This window comes from Mytilus trossulus, chromosome 3 (genome assembly GCF_036588685.1).
Source record: "Mytilus trossulus isolate FHL-02 chromosome 3, PNRI_Mtr1.1.1.hap1, whole genome shotgun sequence".
NCBI lineage: Eukaryota > Metazoa > Mollusca > Bivalvia > Mytilida > Mytilidae > Mytilus > Mytilus trossulus.
Window position 1 is genome coordinate 64166545 of NC_086375.1, and position 25829 is coordinate 64192373.

Below are 25829 nucleotides of genomic sequence, written 5' to 3' on the forward strand. Positions count from 1 at the left end.
ATTCAGCAATAGCAAGAAATCTTCAATTGCACAGTATTGTGCAATAGCAAGAAATTTTCCATTGCACAGTATTGTGCAATAGCAAGATATCTTCAATTGCACAGTATTGTGCAATAGCAAGTATTTTCAATTGCACAGAATTTCGCAATAGCAAGAAATTGCACAATACTGTGCAGTAGCAAGAAATTTTTTAATTGGAGTTATCTTTCTTTGTCCAGAATAGTAGTTGAATCAACTTAAATCATTGTTTTATACAATATACAATGTATATTCACTTTTACTACCAACTGATAAATTAAAACAATCTTTACCATTCAGTGATAATAAGCACTTTTTTTACATCTTAATATTTTATGATGTATTTAAATGAGTAGTTATTGTTGCAAACTCCATTAGAAATTTGAATTGAGATCAGTTTTGGAATAAGGGAAAGGGGAATGTGAAAAAAAATTGAGAGGGCGGGGGTGGGGGTCAATTTTTCTCATTTCAGATTTCATAAATAAAAGAAGATTTCTTCAAACATTTTTTTGAGAAGATTTATATTCAACAGCATAGTGAATTGCTCAAAGACAAAGTTCATTAGAACACATTCATTCTGTGTCAGATGTCAGAAACCTATGCTGTGTCAACTATTTAATCACAATCCAAATTTAGAGCTGAATCCAGCTTGAATGTTGTGTCCATACTTGCCCCAACGGTTCAGGGTTCAACCTCTGCTGTCTTATAAAGCTGCGCCCTGCAGAGCATCTGGTTTCAAATTGGTCACATGGTTTTACCTCATCAAGTAATGGGATAACCACATCAAAGAATGACAAGACCACATCAAAGAATGACAAGACCACATTAAATAATGAAACAAACACATCAAGTAGTGTAAAAATTGTAAAATTTTGAAACATCATTACGTAATGTTAAAAGCATATAAAGAATAGACAAATCATCATTATGAAATAACAAAACCCCAGTGATCTGGAAGGTTTTTTTCACTATGGGCCCAGGGCCCCTCAAATATAAATTCAATGGGCCATTTTAAAAAATAATGGGCCATGTTGTAAAATGAGTGGGCCATTTGAATTGACTTCTGTAAAAAAATAAAAAGTATCATTATTTTTTCATGTTTTCGAAAAGAGGTGTTGGTACTTACCTTTATGATTTTAAATAATATCATTGATATTGTTCCTGTGATTCTGTAATTTCAATGAATATACAATAACTTCTTCCAAAATGGACAATATTAAAGATAACCTTTATTTAAAATGTTTAAACTGTTACTGTTGCCTTGGCTTGTTCATGTTTTTTTAACATTAAATTTGGGTCTTCGTCGATACCATACTCATTCCAGACGTTCCGTATTAGAGGACATTTCAGGAACGTCCTCTGCACTTCTTGTATTATTATTATTACTTCATCATGATGACAAGAATAACAGTAGAGAGTACCATTAATTGAAAGAACAAAACAATAATTCGCTGAAGTCATGTTAACAAAATGTCAAAACGAGCCAAAGACCAAAAAATGAAAAGGACAGTCAAGCGATTTTTTGAGACAAAAACTATATTTATAAAAAGGCTTCAGGGGTTTTCAATCGAATTAATAGCAAGCTAAACTAAATTAAAAGATTATAATTAGAGTTAAATCTCGTCTGAAATAGCCAAATTTCACAAATGTAAAGTTGTTTATAAAAAAATATATCATGAATGATGGTTAATTACGTTTTTTGGGTTATCAGTTAAACCGCATGGTTCTATTATTACCATAGGAAAACACCCGAGACGTTAAACCGCATGGTTCTATTACCATAGGAAAACACTTGAGACGTCCTAAAAATATATAGGTGCTCCTATGATTGGAGGAACATTATACAGTCAAATGACAGTTGTGTACACACACATGGCGGCAAGGAACACGATCCGAAATCTATTTTACGATATCTAAACGTTTAGAAACAATGTGAAAAATATCGTGCGCCACGTGGGCGCTTACATTTGTCACTCTATGCGCCATTCCTGGTGAATATGCGCTTTAGGCGCAGGGCGCTTGTCCTTCCCGATCACTGAAACCCCATCATGTAATGAAACAACTACATAACGTTATGTCATATACACATCAAGTAATGTTAAAACCACATTGACTAATGACACAACCATATTAAATAATGATGAAACCACATCAAATAATGACAAAACCATATTCAGTAATGACAAAACTATATTATCAAGTCAATACGAAACCATATTGTGTAATATCTATCGAACTATCATCAAGTAATGACTATTCCATATATATTGAGTTATATTAAAACATTATAACGTAATGTCAAAACCATATTAAGTAAAGACAAAATATCATTAAGTAATAATAAAACAACATAAACTAATATCAGGGTTCCACATAAGACAGCTGTGGCGTTCCATAGTATCAGGCGATAGATATTCTCTTTTAAATTGTTTAACAATTTTTCATGCTGAAATCCTTTATAGCTTACGATAACATTTTGATAAACTATGGGTTTTGCTTTCCAATTTTATAGTTTAATTTTAAATAGAACATATATATAATGGTCTGCCCATCCCTCCCCCACCCATCTGAAACAAAACAATAATGAGATATTTTGACAGAAAATTTACATGTGGGACCTTTAGTCTTCATATTTTGTATTGACTGTACTATGACTTGAGTTTTAACAATGTTTACAGGAGTTGATACTTCGTAGGATTGTTTACAATCTTGCATAATTAATTATAATTTCTGATTTTTTTTTTTTTTTTTTTTTTTTTTATTATTTTAAAGATTTACAACAAATACAACACATCAAACATACATACAGTAATATAAGCGATAGATTTGAATATATATTTATTTATGACAATAAACATTGTTGAATTTTTTTTTTTTTTTTTTATTTATATGAAGAAGAAAAAAACAAGAAAATACAAAAGTAAATATAATTAGAGTTAAATGTTTGTGTACCACTGTGTGGCACTTGAGAATTGTAAAGAATTTGGTATAAATTAAAAAAAAAGGAAGAGGTTCAAAAATATCCGGTAAGATTTTCAGTACATAATAAATTGTGCTATTAGATACAATAATATTTTATGTTAGTTTTGACAATAAATATAGATTGTAAAAACAAATGACAAATTGAATTATAAAAATATTACTTTAAATGCATTCCACATGGTATCAAAGTTTTTTTGTCTCTTATGTTTTACTGCCATTATTTTTTCTAGATTGTACATATATTTTAACTTTTCTTTAATGGCACTGACTGAAAGATCTTTTGAAAAACATCTACTGTTGTATATATGTAGGACTCTAAAGTGCGATGGGGACGCTAAAGTGCGATGGTAAACGCTAAAGTGCGATGCATCCACACGCTAAAGTGCGATGGTCCGCGAAAGTATAGACGTAAGAAACGTAGTTTGATCATGACGTTATCAGTCGTTTATACAAACCAAAAATAAACATGCCGGAAGATAGATTCAGAATATTTTATTAACAATTTTTTACAATAAATGTCCATGACTTTAATACTAGTATAATTGATTTAAACTTAACCATTCTTTGTTGGTTGTAGCGCAATGTTTATTTTTTTCGAATGCTAGAAGGACTTGTACTCTGTAGTCAACAAATTTACTAAATACATACAAAACAGTATACGCATACTTATCCTGCTTCTATAAGAGGCAAACGGATACATTTGAAGCATTGTTTATGTTGCAGTTTACTTTATGATCCTCGTTAAAATGCTGTTGATTTTGATAAAAGATACGCCTGACGGTAAAATAGACATACATGTTTTCATGTGTGAGTTATTAATTTTCTGCTTAAACAGTTGTTTGTACTGTACATTGTAGGAAAATAAAAAATGTATTTGTTCTCGCTTAGAAAAGGGAGAAAGCTAGGCGAACATTGCTTTTCTCTCGCATTTGACATGATTAAAAGCTTATAAATAAAAAAATAAATGTTGCATATTCCGACAATGAACGAATTTTGTATTTATAATTTTTCAATGACGACTGTGAGGGAGGTTTTAACATTGGTGTGAACGACAATATATACCAATTATCCAAATATTCAATACCATAAATACGCTCCAAATTGTTAAAAATTCATTTTACATGAAATTTAGTATTTTGCGACACATAAATTATACATGTATAGCAATTATTACTTGGTTGAACTTGTTTATTTAGAAACAATTACTTAACATGCTTAAGCCTACCGGAAAATTATAAAGCCTTTCACATATACTATGTTATACATTAGCATACTAGCTTTTGCCAAACTTTTTAATCTTGATGTTTTAACCCCTCGCATCTTACCCTTTGGACCATCGCACTTTAGCGTAATACACCAACGTAAAATAGCGAACAAACAACAATCGCACTTTAGCGTGAGACACCATCGTACTTTAGTGTAGACCATTGCACTTTAGCGTGACCATCGAACTTTAGAGTACCATCCCACTTTAGAGTCCTACATATATATTGTTTCATGTATAGAAAAATCAAATTATATGGGTCACCTTTTTCGAACTTTTGATATATCTCCAAAAATAAAATTCCAACTTATTCAATGGCAGGCTTACCCCACCAGATAAGGACCAATTATCTACATCTTGTAAAAAAATTTGGATAATCTCACAATTCCACAGAATATGTTCAATGGTTTCATCTTCTTATTTACAAAAAGTACATAGATGATTATAGATAAGTTTGATTTTACATAAAAAAAATATTTGTGGCAAGAATTCTACGGTTGATTCTGTACTGAAGCCACTGTAGTTTGGTATTGACAGTGACTATAAAAGGTAGTTTGAATATATGTTTCCAAATGAGATCTTCTCCTAATATTTCACTCCACTTTAGTTGTCCTGTTGGAGTCACCTTATTACTTATAAGTATTTTGTACATATCTCAAGTACCTTTTCTACTTTTAAAAAAGACTTGTAGGCAAGCTGGAATAAATGGACAACATAACCATGATAACTTATATGAACCTTCTTTGTAATTATTTGCTGCTTTTTTAATAGCAGAAATAACACTCATGTAATTCAAAAAATTTCCATTGACATCATAACATTGCTGTAACAATTCTAATGAAATAAAACATCCATTTTCATCTATAACATCATTAACATATTGTAAACCATGATTAAACCAATGTTGATAAAAAAAAACAGGTTTATTACCAATTCTGATCCTAATAGGACTTGATAAAAAATGTTCATACTCCATATTTCTTTCTTTATCAGTAATCATTTCCCATGCTCTGAATACATCTTTTAAAAACTGTTTTTGATATATAAACTAGCTTGTTTGATATACTGAACACCACAATTAAAAAGTTTATTTTTATCAATATCTGACATCAAAATACTTTGCCACTTATTATCTCTCTGAAAAATCCCTTCTTATATATCCATGATGATTTTAGTGCCATGGTAAAACTATAAAGATCTATCATTTTTAATCCTCCCTCCAAATATTCTATAATCAGTACGTCCTTCACTCTATGAATAGGAGAATTCCATACAAATGAATAAAAAATGTCATTAATTTTTTGGAATACACTGTATGAAGGATTATAGGCAAAGAAATAATAAGGTGGTTTAAAATAGGTAAAACAAGAGTTTTTATCACAGTTATTCTACCTATTACTGTAAGGTTTCTTTTTGACCATTGTTTTATTATGTTCTTAATCTGTATAGTTTAATCATTATAGTTGATGTTGACAAATTTGTCCAAGTCCACATAAAAATTTATCCCAAGTAGTTTAAAAGTTGTCTCCGCCCATGAAAGGTTAACGTCGGGACATAAAATTTCCTTGCTATACTTTTTACTTCCAAACCAAATTACTTGTGATTTCTCAAAATTTATTATATATTTAAACCAGATATTTTTGCAAACCAGTCCAATTCAGATAAGGATTCATATAAAGATTTTTCACTACCATCTAAAATCAATGAAGTGTCATCAGCAAACTGTGACAACTTATGCTCAACTTGAGTAACTTCAATACCACTAATTTTCCTTATTCCCTCTTATCTTTAGTGCAAGAATCTCAGCACAAAGGATGAAAAGATATGGTGAAAGGGGATCACCTTGTCGGCTGCCACGACCTATGTTAAAAAATTCAGAAAGGTTACCCCCTTGTATAACTGCAGACTTGATATTATTATAAAAAGCTTTTATCCAGTTGATAATTGATTCCCCAAAATTAAAGAACTCTAAAACATTTCATTGCATTTAGCAAAAAATCCCAAGAAATAGAATCAAAAGCCTTTTCAAAATCAATTAACAACAAAGTCCTGGTATTTCGTGATCTTCTGTGTATTGCATGATATCATATAAAAGCCTTATATTTTCTCCTATGTACCTCCCACTGATGAAACCAGTCTGATCTAGATTAATAAGTTTGTCAAGGACAGTCTTAAATCTGTTTGCAATTACTGCTGACCCAATTTTATAGACAGTGTTTAAAAGTGAAATAGAACGCCAATTTTTCAAAAAATGACGTGGTTTATTTCCTTTTGGAAGGCAAGTAATAATTCATTCCTTTTGTGTTACTGACAATTCTCCCTGTTCTGAACCATAATTTAAAGATTCAACCACAAAAATATATTCTTTCCAAAAATATTTAAAAATTCAGTAGAAAAGCCATCAGAGCCAGGAGTTTTTTTTAATTATTTTTAGCTCACCAGGCCCGAAGGGCCAAGTGAGCTTTTCCCATCACTTGGCGTCCGTCGTCCTGCGTCTGTCGTCGTTAACTTTTACAAAAATCTTCTCCTCTGAAACTACTGAACCAATTCCAACCAAACTTCATCTGATTGATTCATAGGGTATCTAGAATAAAGTTTTTGTTATAATTCCCATTTCAAAAAAAAACATGGCGGCCATGGCTAAAAATAGAACATAGGGGTAAAATGCAGTTTTTGGCTTATAACTCAAAAACCAAAGCATAAAGAGCAAATCTGACAAGGGGTTAAATTGTTTATCAGGTCAAGATCTATCTGCCCTGAAATTTTCAGATGAATCAGACAACCTGTTGTTGGGATGCTGCCCCTAAATTGGTAGTTTTAAGGAAATTTTACTGTTTTTGGTTATTATCTTGAATATTATTATAGATGGAGATAAACTGTAAACAGCAATAATGTTCAGCAAAGTAAGATTTACAAATAAGTCAACATGACCAAAATGGTCAGTTGACCCCTTTAGGAGTTATTGCCCTTTATAGTAAATTTTTAACCATATTTCGTAAATCTTGGTTAACTTTTACAAAAATCTTCTCCTCTGAAACTACTAAACCAATTCCAACCAAACTTCAGCTGATTGATTCATAGGATATCTAGAATAATGTTTGTGTTTTAATTCCCATTTCATAAAAAAATATGGCCGCCATTGCTAAAAATAGAACATAGGGGTAAAATGCAGTTTTTGGCTTATAACTCAAAAAACCAAAGCATTAAGAGCAAATCTGACAAGGGGTAAAATTGTTTATCAGGTCAAGATCTATCTGCCCTGATATTTTCAGATGAATCAGACAACCCATTAATGGGTTGCTGCCCCTGAATTGGAAATTTTAAGAAAATTTTGCTGTTTTTGGTTATTATCTTGAATATTATTATAGATGGAGATAAACTGTAAAGAGCAATAATGTTCAGCAAAGTAAGATTTACAAATAAGTCAACATGACCAAAATGGTCAGTTGACCCCTTTAGGAGTTATTAGCCATTATAGTCAATTTTTAACCATTTTTCGTAAATCTTGGTCAACTTTTACAAAAATCTTCTCCTCTGAAACTACTGAACCAATTCCAACCAAACTTCATCTGATTGATTCCTATGGTATCTAGAATAAAGTTTGTGTTTTAATTCCCATTTTATAAAAAAAACATGGCCGCCATGGCTAAAAATAGAACATAGGGGTAAAATGCAGTTTTTGGCTTATAACTCAAAAACAAAAGCATTTAAAGCAAATCTGACTGGGGTAAAATTGTTTTTCAGATCAAGATCTATTTGCCCTCAAATTTTCAGATGAATCAGACAACCTGTTGTTGGGTTGCTGCCCCTAAATTGGTAGTTTTACGGAAATTTTACTGTTTTTGGTTATTATCTTGAATACTATTATAGATGGAGATAAACTGTAAACAGCAATAATGTTCAGCAAAGTAAGATTTACAAATAAGTCAACATGACCAAAATGGTCAGTTGACCCCTTTAGGAGTTATTGCCCATTATAGTCAATTTTTAACCATTTTTCGTAAATCTTGGTTAACTTTTACAAAAATCTTCTCCTCTGAAACTACTGAACCAATTCCAACCAAACTTCATCTGATTGATTCCTAGGGTATCTAGAATAAAGTTTGTGTTTTAATTCCCATTTTATAAAAAAAACATGGCCACCATGGCTAAAAATAGAACATAGGGGTAAAATGCAGTTTTTGGCTTATAACTCAAAACCCAAAGCATTTAGAGCAAATCTGACTGGGGTACAATTGTTTATCAAATCAAGATCTATTTGCCCTCAAATTTTCAGATGAATCAGACAACCTGTTGTTGGGTTGCTGCCCCTAAATTGGTAGTTTTAAGGAAATTTTACTGTTTTTGGTTATTATCTTGAATATTATTATAGATGGAGATAAACTGTAAACAGCAATAATGTTCAGCAAAGTAAGATTTACAAATAAGTCAACATGACCAAAATGGTCAGTTGACCCCTTTAGGAGTTATTGCCCATTATAGTCAATTTTTAACCTTTTTCGTAAATCTTGGTTAACTTTTACAAAAATCTTCTCCTCTGAAACTACTGAACCAATTCCAACCAAACTTCATCTGATTGATTCCTAGGGTATCTAGAATAAACTTTGTGTTTTAATTCCCATTTCATAAAAAAACATGGCCACCATGGCTAAAAATAGAACATAGGGGTAAAATGCAGTTTTTGGCTTATAACTCAAAAACCAAAGCATTTAGAGCAAATCTGACAAGGGGTTAAATTGTTTATCTGGTCAACATCTATCTACTCTGAGATGATTGTTTTTTAGATGAATCTTACAAACCGTTGTTAGGTTGCTGCCCCTAAATTGGTAATTTTAGGGAAATTTTGCTGTGTTGGGTTATTATCTTGAATATTATTATAGATAGAGATAAACTGTAAACAGCAATAATTTACAGCAATTTAAGACTAAAAAATAAGTCAAAATGACCAAAATGGTCAATTGACCCCCTTTAAGTTATTGTCCTTTATAATCAATTTTTAACAATTTTCATAAAATTTGTAAATTTTTACTAACATTTTCCACTGAAACTACACGGACAAGTTAATTATAGATAGAGATAATTGTAAGCAGCAAGAATGTTCTGTAAAGTAAGATGTACAAACACATCACAATCACCTAAACACAATTTTGTCATGAACTGTCTGCTTCCTTTGTTTAATTCACATATACCAAGGTGAGCGACACAGGCTCTTTAGAGCCTCTAGTTATTATTTTTTAATGCCTGTCCAGCCTCTTTGACTGTGATTCTACCCTCCAAGCTCTCCTTCTCATCATTAGAAAGTATTGGGACATTTACAGTTTTAAGATCTTCTTTCAGATCTGCTACTGAACTTGAGTTATCTCTCTTCTTATATAAATTTTCATAGAAAAGTTTTACTACTTTTAAAAATTTTGTTCTGATCAGTAAGTATTTCCCCATTATCTCTTTCAATTTTTGGTATAATTTACTCATAAAATTTTTTGACTCCCGTCCACAAAAATAATTTGTTGGTTTTTCACCTTCCTCTATCCATTGAACACGTGATCTGACTATTTTACCCTTTAATTTTTACACACCGCAAAATTTAAAAAAATTTACGTCGTATATTGCTATCACTTTGGCGTCGTTGTCGTCCGAATACTTTTAGTTTTTCGCACTCTAACTTTAGTAAAAGTGAATAGAAATCTATGAAATTATAACACAAGGATTATGACCACAAAAGGAAGGCTGGGATTGATTTTGGGAGTTTTGGTCCCTATATTTTAGGAATAAGGGGCCAAAAAGGGCCCAAATAAGCATTTTCTTGGTTTTCGCATTATAACTTTAGTTTAAGTAAATAGAAATCTATAAAATTTTTACACAAGGTTTATGACCATAAAAGGAAGGTTGGGATTGATTTTGGGAGTTTTTGTTCTAACTGTTTAGGAAAAAAGGGCCCAAATAAGCATTATTCTTGGTTTTTGCACAATAACTTTAGTATAAGTGAATAGAAATCAATGAAATTTAAACACAAGGTTTATGAACACAAAAGGAAGTTTGGGATTGATTTTGGGAGTTTTGGTCCCAACAGTTTGGGAATAAGGGGCCCAAAGGGTCCAAAACTAAACTTTGTTTGATTTCATCAAAAATTGAATAATTGGGGTTCTTTGATATGCCAAATCTAACTGTGTTAGTAGATTCTTAATTTTTGGTCCCGTTTTCAAATTGGTCTTCATTAAGGTCCAAAGGGTCCAAAATTAAACTAAGTTTGATTTTAACAAAAATTCTTGGGCTTCTTTGATATGCTGAATCTAAACATGTACTTAGATTTTTGATTATGGGCAAAGTTTTCAAGTTGGTCCAAATCAGGATTCAAAATTATTATATTGAGTATTGTGCAATAGCAAGAAATTTTCAACTACACAGTATTCAGCAATAGCAAGAAATCTTCAATTGTACAGTATTGTGCAATAGCAAGAAATTTTCAATTGCACAGTATTGTTCAATAGCAAGAAATCTTCAATTGTCAGTATTGCGCAATAGCAAGAAATATCTAATTTCACAATATTGTGCAATAGCAATCAATTTTCAATTGGAGTTATCTTTCTTTGTCCAGAATAGATATTTGTGCAATAGCAAGATATTTTCAATTGACAGTATTGCTCAATAGCAAGAAATATCTAATTTCACAAGATTGTGCAATAGCAATCAATTTTCAATTGGAGTTATCTTTCTTTGTCCAGAATAGATATTTGTGCAAAAGCAAGATATTTTCAATATTCTTTGTAAATCTTAGTTATCTTTCTTTGTCCAGAATAGTAGTTGAATCAACTTAAATCATTGTTTTATACAATAATCAATGTATTTTCACCATTACTACCAACTGATAAATTAAAACAATCTTTACCATTCAGTGATAACAAGCACTTTTTTACATTTTAATATTTTATGATGTATTTAAATGAGCAGTTATTGTTGCAAACTCCATTAGAAATTTGAATTGAGATCAGTTTTGGAATAAGGGAAAGTTTTTCTCATTTCAGATTTCATAAATAAAAATAAAATTTCTTCAAATATTTTTTTGAGAGGATTATTATTCAACAGCATAGTGAATTGCTCAAAGGCAAATTATTTGTTTTTTTAAGTTCATTAGACCACATTCATTCTGTGTCAGAAACCTATGTTGTGTCAACTATTTAATCACAATCCAAATTTAGAGCTGAATCCAGCTTGAATGTTGTGTCCATACTTTCCTCAAACATTCAGGTTTCAACCTCTGCGATCGTATAAAGCTGCGCCCTGTGGAGCATCTGGTTTAATAGGTAATTGCTCAAGGTCATTTTTTTTGCTTTCTAGTTTAGTTATTGCAAGTTTGTCAACATTCTCCTCTAACTGTATAATTTCATTTCGTAAAGTTGTTTCCCTTTTTTCAGATACCCTTTTTTTGTAACTGGAATAAGAAATACCTTTCCCCCTGATTTCCATTAATAAAGTTTCAAGAAAAAGTTGGTGATTAATTCTCATTTGAATATATTCATTATCTATCTCATCAATATTGTCAAAATCATAAACTAGTGCACAATATTGTGCTTTGATTTCAGTAATCTTTTGTTTAACTGCATTTCTATATTCTATATCATAAAGTAAGGAGTTGTTGAACTTCCATAAACCTTTTCCTCTAATAAAAGGATTAAATTCCAGTCCAAGTAATACTATAAAATTATCTAAACGATAACTTGGATGTACTTCACAGTTTTTGAGACTATTTAACATATTATCTGTAAGAAGGAAGAAGTCCAATCTAGCCTGTTTAAATGGAGTTCTTTTTCTCCAAGTATACATTTGGACATTGGGATAAAGCTCCCTGAATGGATCTATTAAACTTCCTAAAATACTATCTCTAGCCTTAGGATTATTAGTATGTTTGTAGTTACAATAATCTATATAAGGATTCTGTACAAGATTAAAGTCACCACAAATTAGTAACTTTCATTTTCAAAATCATCAACAATGCCCATAATATTATCAAAAAAATCAGGACTATCCATATTTGGTCCATATAAGCACACTAAAGTAATTTTTTGATTCTCGACAAAATTTTCTAAAATCAAATAGTTACCATTTATATCTTTTTTTCTTTTAACACTTTGAACTCAAAATTATTGTTGAATAATATAGTCACTCCTCTAGAATTGGAACTGACAGAAGAAAAATAACTTTCATATCCCCACATAGATCTAATACTATTTTCTAAATCACTTGTAAAATGTGTATCCTGGATACAGTAAATATTACATGCTTTTAACTTCAGCATATTAAAGACATCTTTTCTTTTAACTTTATCTCTGCTGACAATTAACAGATAGAATTTTTAAAGAACCCATATTTGTAATAACTTTGTATCAATATACAAGTTACAACATAAAATATTTTTCAAAAACAGCACAACATTGCTGACAGTAACAGGATATAAAGATATCAAACATGATAATTAGCAGAAATTGAAGACAGTAAATTTGAAGAAATTGTAATGAAAAAAGATTAAAAACATATGTATTTGATTCTTATGGCAACACAAAAGTATCATCATTCTACATGTTCTATACTTTTTATGTCAAAATTTACAGTATTACAGAATTTATATTTTACAAATAATTTTGCCAACCTAATGTTTGAACAATAATTTAATAGTATTCCCCATGATCATTATATATTTATATATATATAGTTTGTTTTCAAATTTCTATGTTAGCATTTATATCTTACATTTGTCTTATTCAAAAATTATCAATTTATAAAGTCAAGTGTTTATTTTCTTTACTGCGGTCTTCTTCGAAAGTCATCAAAAAGTCTATATTTTAGTTGCAGTCCATCTTCAGTTCTTCCAAACACCCCACAATTATAATACCACACTGATTCAAAGCATTCCATGTCTGTAAGTTTGGTAATCAGTTGCATATTTCTCCTTGTGACGTCATCAGAGAATCGTACCTTGTCCTTCAAGTCTTTTCTAACTCTCCTTTTAACGTCACTATTGAAAAGTCTAACAATGACAGGGTTGGGCCCAGGTTGATTGGAGGGCAAGCGATGGATAGCGACTACATCTCTCTCTTGTAACTGCAAATTCAGATCTCTCCTTTCTTTCTGAATGAAATCGGATCTTAAGTCTTGTTTTTCATGTCTTGGAAAATTCATAACTTGTATATTATTTTTCCTTGAGAATTGTTAGTTGTAATTTGCACTTACAATTGCTTATTGTGTATAATTAACAGTGTCTTTTAAAATTTTCTTTTCATTTATGACTGTTTCTCTTACTTGATCAATTTGTTTTCTAAGGTCTTCATTTTCAACACACAAAGCTTCAATTTTTTCTTGCAATTCCTTTTCTACCTGTGCTACTCTACAATTGATCTTCTAGTCCATGGTAGACTCAAACCTTTGGAAGAGTTTATTTACAATTGTAGTAACTACAATCTCCAAATCATGTGTTCTAACTAGATCTTTTGTAAACATATCAAAATCGTCTTTCTTTGTTACACCCATAAGGTTCAATTTAATCTCACCAAGGTCTTTTTGTAAATTTGTTAAATCACTTAACTCCATACTGTTATCTGACTCACTTGAAAGTTCTGAATGAGTTCTTTTGATACGACCGCAAAAAATTTAATTTTCGTCGTATATTGCTATCACGTTGGCATCGTTTTAGGAAAAAGGGTCCATAAAGGGCTCAAATAAGCATTTTCTTGTTTTTTTGCACAATTTTAATTAATTAGAAATCTATGAAATTTTGAATCAAGGTTTATGACCACAATAGGAAGATTGGGATTGATTTTTCGGAGTTTCGGTTCTAACAGTTTTGGAATTAGGGATTAAAAAAGGGCCTAAATAAGCATTATTCTTGGTTCAATGACTTTAGTTTAAGTAAATAGAAATCAATTGGAGTTATCTTTCTTTGTATAGAATGGTAGTTGAATCAACTTTAATCATTGTTTTATACAATATACAATGTATTATCATTTTTAGTACCAACTGATTAATTAAAACAATCTTTACCATTCCATGATAACATGTTCTTTTTATTACATTTTAATATTGTATGATGTATTTAAATGAGCAGTTATTGTCAAAAAGGGCCCAAATAAGCATTATTCTTGGTTTTTGCACAATAACTTTAGTATAAGTGAATAGAAATCAATGAAATTTAAATACAAGGTTTATGACCATAAAAGGAAGGTGAAGGTTGATTTTGGGAGTTTGGGGAATAAGGGGCCCAAAGGTTCCAAAACTAAACTTTGTTTGATTTCATAAAAATTGAATAATTGGGGTTCTTTGATATGCTGAATCTAAAAATGTACTTAGATTTTTTATAATTTGCCCAGTTTGGTTTGGTCCAGATCGGGGTCCAAAATTAAACTTTGTTTGATTTCATCAAAAATTGAATAAATGGGGTTCTTTGATATGCCAAATCTAACTGTGTTAGTAGAACCTTAATTTTTGGTCCTGTTTACAAATTGGTCTTCATTAAGGTCCAAAGGGTCCAAAATTAAACTAAGTTTGATTTAAACAAAAATAGAATTCTTGGGCTTCTTTGATATGCTGTATCTAAACATGTACTTAGATTTTTGATTATGGGCCCAGCTTTCAAGTTGGTCCAAATCAGGATTCAAAATTATTATATTAAGTATTGTGCTATAGCAAGAAATTTTCAATTGCACAGTATTCAGCAATAGCATGAAATCTTCAATTGTGCAATAGTAAGAATTGTTTACAGTACCAAATGATAAATTAAAACGATCTTTACCATTTAGTGATAACAAGCACTTTTTTTTACATTTCAATATTTTATGATGTATTTATGATGTATTTAAATGAGCAGTTATTATTGCAAACTACTTTAGAAATTTGAATTGGGATCAGTTTTGGAATAAGGGAAAAGGGGATGTGAAAACAAAATTGGGGGGGGGGGGGGGATCAATTTTTCTCATTTCAGATTTCATAAATAAAAAGAAAATCTCTTCAAACATTTTTTTGAGAGGATTAATATATTCAACAGCATAGTGAATTGCTCAAAGGCAAATTTATTTATTTTAAGTTCATTTATAGATCACATTTTTTCTGTGTCAGAAACCTATGCTGTGTCAACTATTTAATCACAATCAAAATTTAGAGCTGAATCCAGCTTGAATGTTGTGTCCATACTTTCCCCAACTGTTCAGGGTTCAACCTCTGCGGTCGTATTAAGCTGCGCACTGTGGAGCATATGGTTGGGAGTTTAGGATTCTTTTGTGAATTCAAATCTTTTCTAGCTGAAAGCAATGTTTGAACTGTATTTGTAGATTTTTCACCTTGCAGTTTAACTCCAGATTTGTCACCTTGTGAAGAACTCCCTAAAAGCATTTTGTAGTCAATGGTCAAAACTGCTCAAAATCAAAAATGAATATCTCCACATTGAATTTCAGGTATAAAAATCTTTAAAAAGTCAATATCTGGTTGTGCCTTTAGAATTATCCACAAAAATATATATCTTTAGAATCTTCATTCAATTCCACACCTTTTGAACATAATCTTCTTTTATGGCAATCACAATAAATAACAATAATCTGCAAAAACTGAGGAGCTGTTTTTCAAGGTGTTGACAGCTCAGCGGCCATATTTTTCTGTAATTTTGATTCGACCATTTTTATGGGAGTTATGAGACTTTGACCATTATTTTAATTATTGCTGTCAATAGCAGGTATTAAAAGCAATTCCTCTTTGACTGTTGAACTCTCATATTTGATGTCAATCATACAAATGTATTATATCTTCATTTTTATGAGAATTATGGGACTTTGACAATTGTTCCACTATTGTTTGTTCATTTTGTAACACAATTACACCTTGTTTGGCCTCTGGAATGATGAAACTTTATGAATGCATTATGAATTATATGTCGGAATACATTTTATTGATAATCGATATTCATGTTGCACAACTCTAGTCTGTGGTAGACATGGAAACAGTAGTTGGACGACAGCTGAATAGTAGCAATCTTGTTTAAAATATATTAACTGCCTACAATGTTAAATTGAAAATACCTTGTGTACTGTATCATGAATGGGGGATCATGTGAATATATATATACTTGCAGTGCCAAACTAAACTACTGTTCACTTCATTGTCGAATGCTTTAAATGGGGTTAGCTTTTGTCAACAACAAATTAAGGGGTGCGGTTTGAATGACAATCAGACAAGGATATGAACAATCTCAGGTAACATCACCTATTATTGGTATTACACTAATTTTATATGTGAAATGTCAAGTTGTAATGTATTTTAAAAAAAAATGCACTTTACCATAGAATACCAAAATCATTATTTTTAGGGAGTGTATACCAAAAAGTGACGAAGCACAGAAAGGATAGTTCATACGTGAAAACAGCACCTGAAGAGAATGCTATGAAAAGTTTAGAGAATAATGGTTTTGTAGTAATTGTTGGAAGGAAGGGCACAGGAAAATCAAAAATTTGCTTGCAGCTTGCATCCTTATTTGAAGAAAACGATTACCTTCCATATGAAGTTGATCAGAAAAGTCTTGATTCTACACAAACGGCTGATCTTAAATCAACTAAAGTCATGTTCATTATAGATCATTCAGTTTACAATCAAAATGATCTTGGTCAAATACTTGATCAATTAACAGAAGTATCGGGTATTACTCGTACTAAGATGATATTTACTTGTAGACATTTAGAACCGTTCACTAGAAAAATTTTGCAGAGATATAAACTTTATAATAATAAAGCACTGATAGAACTGGATAAAATTTTGACAGTTGATGATAAAAGGAAAATTCTTGGAGTTCACATGGAAGTTAACAATATAGTTCAATCAAAAGACACTGAAATATTTCACAAATCAAAATCAGCTATACTTGGTGAAGATGTAATTACAGATATCATTAAAATAGAACCTTTTTGGGGATTTCCGCTTACGGCATCGAAGTTCTGTTCACAGAGAGAAAACTTAAAAAAAGGTGAGAAATATTTTACAAATCCACCAAAATTCCTTGTTGATGAGATTTGTGATTTGTATCAGTCTGTCTTGAAAAACAAGGAACCAGAGTTATTCAAAGAATATTTTATTCTCGTCTACTTAGCAACAGATGATAGGCTATGCTTTGATGTGTCTGTCACTGACATGGGAAGGATTCGCCAGGTCAATCAGTTAATTAATGGAGGGAAAACACATATAAACTATGAGATGAGCGCTTTTAAAGATGTAGCCGACAAGTTGGTTGCCAAATTCAAATATATAATAAAATGTGATGACCATACTTACAGATTTATCCATCCATCTGTATTAAAAGCAGTCTTCTTGTCATCTGAACATTTGCTAAATCACTTTATTGAGAATGGGGATGTAGAAGATATAATAGAATTTGTCAGAAGCTTTTTGTATGAAGCTACAGATGATGATATCGTATTGAAGTTAAAAGAAGATAGGTATAATATCCTTTGTGAAAGATTGATTTTCATGATGACTGAGAAAGAAAAAAAGATTGGTCATTACATCTATGATTGTTTTATAAAACTTCAAGACACAAGTTTTCTAAATGTATTAACACCAAAACTTCAATGTGTAGCATCTATAAGACAAATGCAGAATGATTCTTCCGCAAACAATAAAGATAGTAGACAGTCATTTGAAAATGTTAACCAAGCAGCAATAAGTAATAATTATGAAATAGAAAAACAGAAAAGAAGTGAAGAAGCACCAGCAAGCAAATTATTTTCACCTACACAAATGATAGCAATGATAGAGTATTTAACAAGAACAGGAGAAGATTCCTGGATCTATGAGGAGAAACAAGCTAGTGTCCCAGATTTCATGGTGTTGTACGGATTAATTGTGGGGTGTAAAAACAATTTTCTTGGTGTTGCTGAAAATAAGAAGACCTTTGAAATCACAGAAAAAGAGAAGACATTTAATATCATTCTTAAAATGTTTACCCACAAATTAAAGGATAAAAGTTTCCGGTTGCTGTGTTGTACTCCAATGGATACTTTCAACAATAAGTTTTGCCATTTTCTGACTCTTTTTAATGATTTGGAATCTTCTTTGATTTTGAAAGAATTGATTGAAGGTTTGAAAATGCCTGCGACAAAAGACACAATTCCCCGTAGCTTGAAAAAGAAAACTGAATTGAAGAACATATTAAAAAGTAAAAATAACTTTAAACAAAGCCCATTGCAAATGGCAGCTTTTCTAGGAAAAGCTGAAGTGTTCACCCATTTCTCGTCAGAATCAAAAAAGAAAAAGGGGAAAAAGGAGAAACTTTATGATGTGGTACAAAATGGAATGGGAGAAGCTTCTGTAACTTCAAGATTTACCAACCTAAATTTTGACCCTGATTTAGGGAAGTCGATATGTGTTGGTGACACAAAAGCCTATCAAGACATTTTTGCAGCACTAAATAAGTGGTAAACTTTAAACAGTTTGATATGAGAAATCCAAATATGTTCCCTTTATATATGTACATGTATATACTCTGAAATAATGAAACTTGGATATGAATTTGTAATTGTGTGAAGCTCTTAGGGACGACATCAAAAGATTGATGTAGGATAAAAAAAAAACTTAAATCAAATAGTTTGGGTGGGGGGTTAAAATTCTACAGGTTTTGTATATCTAAAATCGATTTTTACATATATATCCCTAATCATGATTGGTATATAAATTTTTCCCAAATTAAGTTAAGAAGGGGGGGAGTCCGTGAAAACACTATGTGAATTAAGTTTTTTTATCCTGCATTGAACTTTTGATGTCATCCCTTACATATATCATCTGTAGAAAAAAACTACTACTTTTCCAATTCTTCAAATTTAATTTGACATGTTTTACAAGTCAGCAATAGTCTAAGTGAAGTCAAGTGGAATGACACATGCTTTATACCTTAGTTATCATAGTTGTATTTTACCTGGTTGATAAATGAGGTCTGGCTTACCTGACTGTCATACATGTAAGAGGTTTAGCTTGATTTAAAACCAGGTTTAATCAACCATTTTCTTCAAAACAAAATGTCTATACCATGTCAGGAATATGACAGTTGTTACATTTTGTATCCATTTTTCTGGAGTGTAGTAATCCTAAAGCATGTATGTCTCATTGGCATTCACACCACATCTTCCTTTGTTTATGTATTTGCTATAAAAAATCATTTATGCCTTTTACATACAATTAAAAAAAAAAGTGCTCCTGAACTAGTCGTTTATGTAATTGTCCTAATTAATTGATCTAAGGTATATACATGTAGTTAATACTCCTGAATTTTAAATAAAGATACAGCTGATATTGTCTATAGTCATGATGATATACAAAAGAAGATGAGGAGATTACTCTCCTTAAGAGACCAAATGAAACAGAAATTAATAGCTATAGGTCACATTATTGCCTTCAACAATGAGCAATGGCCATACCGCACAGTCAGCTATAAAAGGCGCAGAAATGACGATGTAAAACATTTCAAACGAGAAAACTAACAGCCTAATTAATGTAAAAAATTGGAACGAAAAACAAATATGTAACACATAAAAAAACACCATCCACTGAATTACAGGCTCCTGACTTGGGACAGGCACATACATACATAATGTGGCAGGGTTAAACATGTCAGTGGGATCCCAACCCTCAACCTTACCTGGGGCAGTGGTATAACAGTACAATTTAAGAACAAAGTATGAAAATTAAAAGAATCGTGCATCTAAGACTAAATTATCAATCAGTACATATCCAACATCCCATGGATTAAGTGTAAAGACGTCATCAACAGTCAGAGAAAAATATGACCTTGTGCAATGCCAAGATAAGTCAGTAATTTACTTGAAAACAAGGAATTAATTGAATCTGGAATAATTATATATTATGGAATATGTTATGATTTTGTGTATGTTGTTCTAAGCCTTAGTTTTAAAATCAAATTCACTAAAAGTGATGATTCTAATGATGTTATTGCCAAAAAATTATTATTTTTAAATTGTGATGCAACTATAAGGTTAAGTATGTAATTTATAATGATTAACCTATAAAGCATGACTAACCTTTAGTTGGACTTCAGGAAATGGTTTACTCCTGGTTTGCCCACTTTTAATTCTACCAATTATCTAATAGTAAAGTAAACAAAAAAGACAAAAGGTTTAATGAGCATACAATTGTATAGTCTGTTCCAACTTAGGTATGGTCAGGTATATAGTTGGTAAGTGTTTTCTGCATATTCAGGGTTTTTTTTTGTATAGAAAAAATTATTAAAAAAATCAAATATTTTTTTCTCATTATTTTAATATAAATTCATTCAACAAACATACGTGTACACAACAAATAACAACAAAAGATATTCAGTTACAAAAGTGTCTATATTATTCATTAGTTTCTGAATGATTTTCATGATAAAAATACATTAATAAAAGATCTCTTTTATTGCAAACATAATTTAATAAATTAATCAATTTTATAAATGCGTTGCATAAGGAAATATGTAAAATGAGGATAAATACAATATTTTATATTTACACCAAAATTCAGAAAACATGATATTTACAAATCTTCACTTCATTGTCCAGTTCAAATGGAGAAGATGGGATCGATCATCGGCTGCGTCAGAGTAATCTACCACGCTTATTAGTCCTTGTTGGAATCTTTCTTTCAGTAGTTGGAGTCTGGTTCTTATACTCTGTATCCTCATCTTTTTGGTGGTTGGGCTCCTCCTGCTGCATCTTGGATAATGTTGCATTCTGTTAGTGCCTGTGTCTTTTTCAGTAGCTCAATGATCTCATGGCCATGTTTGAGTCTCTTCTTAAGTTTTTTGTGCCATCCTCCCAAGTGATTTGTGGTGGGAGTCCTTCTGTGTAATAGTGATTCCATAGAAAACGGTAGCTTTCAATCCTGAACTCTGTCATGTATTCTGTAAATGAAGTTGTAGCCAGTATGTTTTCAGTTTTTCAAATGTCTTCTTTAGTGTTTAACCAAACTTCCCAAACAAGGTGGAGTGGAACAAGAGGTTGTACTGCGGCTCCTCGTTGCAGTTAAGTTATGTCTTCATTTTCTTTATAATAGGACTGTAGTCCATATTTCTGTGACTATTGCCAAATACACTGGGTGAAGTGGAAGTAGCAGCCTTTCACATTAACCCCTGGCCACACTGTTCGTGCTGCGTTGTTGGTTGCTGTTTCATAGTAAGTAAATAGCCTTTTTGGTTGAAGTTCTAACTGGTGTTGTTAGCAATCATGATTATTAATCGAAAAATATTTTTAAGTTATTGTTGTTATTTGGTTTTTTTTTTAAGAAAATGCTAGCTTGGATGCAGATTACTGTGCAAATTGTGTTATATTTATAGCTTGGCTATTGAGAAGTTGCATTTATATACTAGTTGTTAGAATAAATTGGATATTTTTTATAATAAGTTTCAGAACAGTGTATTTTATTAAAATTTAAAAAAAATAAGTTAAATAAAGTTAAAGATATTCAATGAGATTTATTCTAATAAATCTTTAGTTTCATTCTTTTACTTTTTACCTTTTTTCAGAATGTACCAATAATTAAAACTATTTGTTGATAAATTGGAAAATAGTTCATTTCAAGTGCACGCTTTTCCTATTTTTTGAATGAATAAAAATACATTTTCCTGACAAAAATATATAAAATTTAGAAAGTTTTGCACACTTTCCTTGATTTAATAACAGAATATAATGTTCTTTTTGAACATATACAGGTAAAATTAAAAACCAATTGTTCAGAGAACAATTGAAAGTCTTTCCACACCAAAGAAATTTGTATAGAAGGTAGTTTCTTCATACTGATGCGATAAATGGTGGTTTAATTATCTTTTTGAGTGATATAAGGGAGATAATATGCTACTTCCGGTGAAATGAATGTCACATTTGGTCTCATATGATAGCTTCTTTCACACTGATTCCAAAAATATATAGTTTCTATATACTTTTGTATGTAGAATGGGAGATAATTGGCCACTTCCGGTTTGCAGGAAGTCATTTTAAGTATTCAGTAATCTGTGCATGTATCTATATGACAAATTATATGGATTCTGAGTACTTTTATGTGAAAAAATTGCAAAAAAAGCTACTTCCGGTTTTCCAGAGGTCACTTCCGGTAGCCATTTTTCAAGGTTATTTGTCACTTAACCTTTTGTATGAGGTCAAATGTGTTTATAATGAACTTAATTGAAGTTATAATCAAATAACCTCATATCAAGACATTTCAGGGGCACCAACTCCTATAAGATGCCATTTAATTGTATAAGACTAAATGTAGCATATCTTCATTACAATAAAGCTGAAATATTGCACTTGTTCTTTTATATGTATCTCTCAAAGTGTCGGAGAAAATGCAAAAACAAGCAAAGGTCACAATTGAGAACTTGACCTTGACCTTTGACCTTGACCTCATTTTCTAATTTAGGACATAGGGGACTCAAATAAAAACATTCCAGGGTTATATGGTTAACGGTTTATGAGTTAAAAAAGCATACTGACAAATTTATTTTGTAAAGGTAGATAACTCCTATAAAATTTCATCAAATCGCTTCGATCCAAATGAGCCAAAAATTTCTGAGGATGTAACAAACAATTTGTAAAAAGAATTTTGTCGATATCTCTTTTTGTTTCGAAGGAGATGCACACAGATGATAAACAGTGAATAGGGAGATAACTCTTACAAAGAAAAAGGTGCGGCTTAGCAGGGTAAATTTTAAAAGCGCATAAACTATACGATACTATATGAGAAATATCTAAGCGACATATTGCGAAACAAACATTTATCGCAAGAACAAAAGTTGGCGGAAAAAAAATAAAATAATAATAATAATAATAATAATAATAATAATAATAATAATCAGAAGAAAAACAATAAGTCTTTCCACAGAAAAGTGGAAAGACTTAATAAAAGGTAAAAAATATGACTATAATTCAGAAATAAACTATAATTGTTAAAACAAAAATTCCCTCTATGTTTACACATACATGTAATCAAAAGTGGGCAAACCAGGACGACACCCATGAAATTACATACATGTGATGGACTGTGAAACTCAGATCAGGAGATTTGGAAATTTTGGTCACCCAAGCTGTCAAGTGAAGCCATATAATTATACATCTTCTTTGATGTACAGGTAAAATTTAACACAGGTGTCAATTACACCCATACAGTAGTATAAAGAAATGATCAAATATGGCGTCTGAAAATTTTCATTTATGAAATATTTTATACACGGGAGTTTTTTCTCCTAAACGGGAGGACGGGAGGAGACCCTGAAAACGGGAGTTTTGTACTCCCGTCGGGAGGTTCACATGTATGGAAATATATTATAACAATTCAACTAACCCTTAGCCATGCATGCATGGATAACCCCCTTAGCTGGACTTGATAAAATTTGATATTATTGTAGAACTTACCCTTAGCCATGCGTGCATGGCTAACCCCTTTAGTTGGACTGAACAAAATTTGACATTTTTGTAGAACTAACCCTTAGCCATGTGCGCATGGCTAACCCCCTTAGCTGGACTTAATAAAATTTGACATTATTGTAGAACTAACCCTTAGCCATGCGCGCATGGCTAACCCCCTTAGTTGGACTTTACAAATTTTACATTTTTGTAGAACTAACCCCGGCTTAGACATGCGCGCATGGCTAACCCCCTTAGTTGCATTATTTTGGAGCAAGAAATTATTTTTTTAAAATTCTAATGCAAAATTACCAAAAAAACTAAAATTGGATCAAACCCAAAATAGAAAAAAAAATTTAGACAGAAAATTATTTTTTTGCCAAAATTCATCATTTTTTGGGGGCGGCAAAATTTGAATTATAAATAGGGAATTTTAGTCAAATCCCAGCAAACTTTAAAAAAAAGTCACATATGCCATAAATGGTTGCCTACTAACCCATAGTTTCACATTTGTGACTTATTTTTACAAGTAGATTCACCTTTATCTGTGCTTCTAATTAGTACTTTGTATTGCTAGTTTTTCATCTTTATGCATGTTTCCTATGTTTCTATATCTGCCTTATTTTGCTTTGCATACCTTGCTCACACAAACTGTATAATTCACTTGTAAGCCTCTATGCACCTTTTGACTATTAATCATCCTCTGTAGCATGCTTATCTGCTTGTAACATAGCTTCAAGGTGAGTGGTGTTGTATAATCTAACATATTAGTCATTAACCAGGCAACCTCAGTACAGGGGACCTGGAGGTCCAGATAAGGTGGCATATTTAAAATGTGTGAATGAAAGACAAGTGACCTTTAATTTTATATAATTCTATTTTGAAAAAAGCTTGACCCCATTTGAACATGAACTAGTTAATTATGCTACATTTTTTATGTGACACATAAATCTTCAAAAATATGGTGCTTCATACAAACATATGATAGGGTATGATTGCCAATGAAACAACTATCCACTAGTGAACGACTTAATAAGAAGTAATATATGACTAGATCATCAACATAGTTGTTGGTGCTAAAAATTATTAGAGAAACATTTTTTTGACTTGACAATTTAACGATATAAGTATATGGCCCGAAATGGGGAAAAAGCTCTGCACAGCCTCGCATTTCCCGTTTCTAAGCCTCATCCTTATATCGTTGATATGTCAAGTCAATGCACTATTATTGTCTATAAAACTTCTGTATTAGTCGTTATCTTTAAATTGTAATGCAAGTATAAGGTTAAGTATGTAAAGCCTCGCGTTTCAAATAATAAAATTTAACTGTCTGGAGTGCAGAAATATCATAATACACTTATTGCAGTGTAGGAATCTATATTTCTAATTTTGTAAGATATCTCGAAATTGAATATAAAAGATCTTATCTAGTTAAATATAAGATATCTGGGAGATTGAATAAATATAAAAACAGCTTGCCATAAATATATCTTTATTGATTTCTGAGGAACTAATGGCATTAAATTGCAAATTTATGTTAGCTAAAGAAATTTAAAGTGAATGGTAACACTGTTCATCAATTTCTATTTACACATGCTCAGAAACAAAAATATGCAAACTAATAATAAAATACATTTACTTTATTAAGACTTACATAGACATGTCATAAAGATACAGCTATATAAAGGTTTGCAGTATTGTCAACATCAATCATATGTGTAAATCAAGGAATTGAGGTTTAACCTTCATATTACACTATCAGATTAAACAAACTTTCATTTTATATATCTTTTTAGATTCAGAATTAAAAACATATGAGACATGAGACTCAACTTGATTTTTTTTCTTTACAGGGTAAAATATGTTTCCCCATAATACCCAGTTTCCCTTTTATACAAGACTTTAATAGAACTGAAAAGTTTTTTTGCCAAAATTAAAGCAGATTCTAGATTTATTTTCCTCCTATTTAAGACCCAGAATAAATACCAGTGCAAATATAAGGTTATAGTCCAAATCTTTTCCTGCCATTTATTTTAACTTGAATATCTTAAAAAAGGAATTCCATAACCTACCAAAGAAGTTGATTTTGTATTAAAAAGTATTGGTCACCGTACTTTTTTCACGCTACAGGTTGCGCAAAATTGTCAGAT

The 25829-nt window shown here is 31.1% G+C and overlaps 1 protein-coding gene across 1 annotated transcript in view; it reads left to right on the forward strand.

Moving 5' to 3' along the window:
* Positions 1-20179, forward strand: part of LOC134710945 (uncharacterized) — a 62363-nt gene extending 42184 nt beyond the window's left edge. Inside the window, exon 4 of the mRNA XM_063571364.1 lies at positions 16608-20179. Within this exon, the coding sequence (XP_063427434.1) occupies positions 16608-18709 (2102 nt within the window). The 3' untranslated portion in view covers positions 18710-20179. The remainder of the gene's footprint in view (positions 1-16607) is intronic.
* Positions 20180-25829: the final 5650 nt, after the last annotated feature.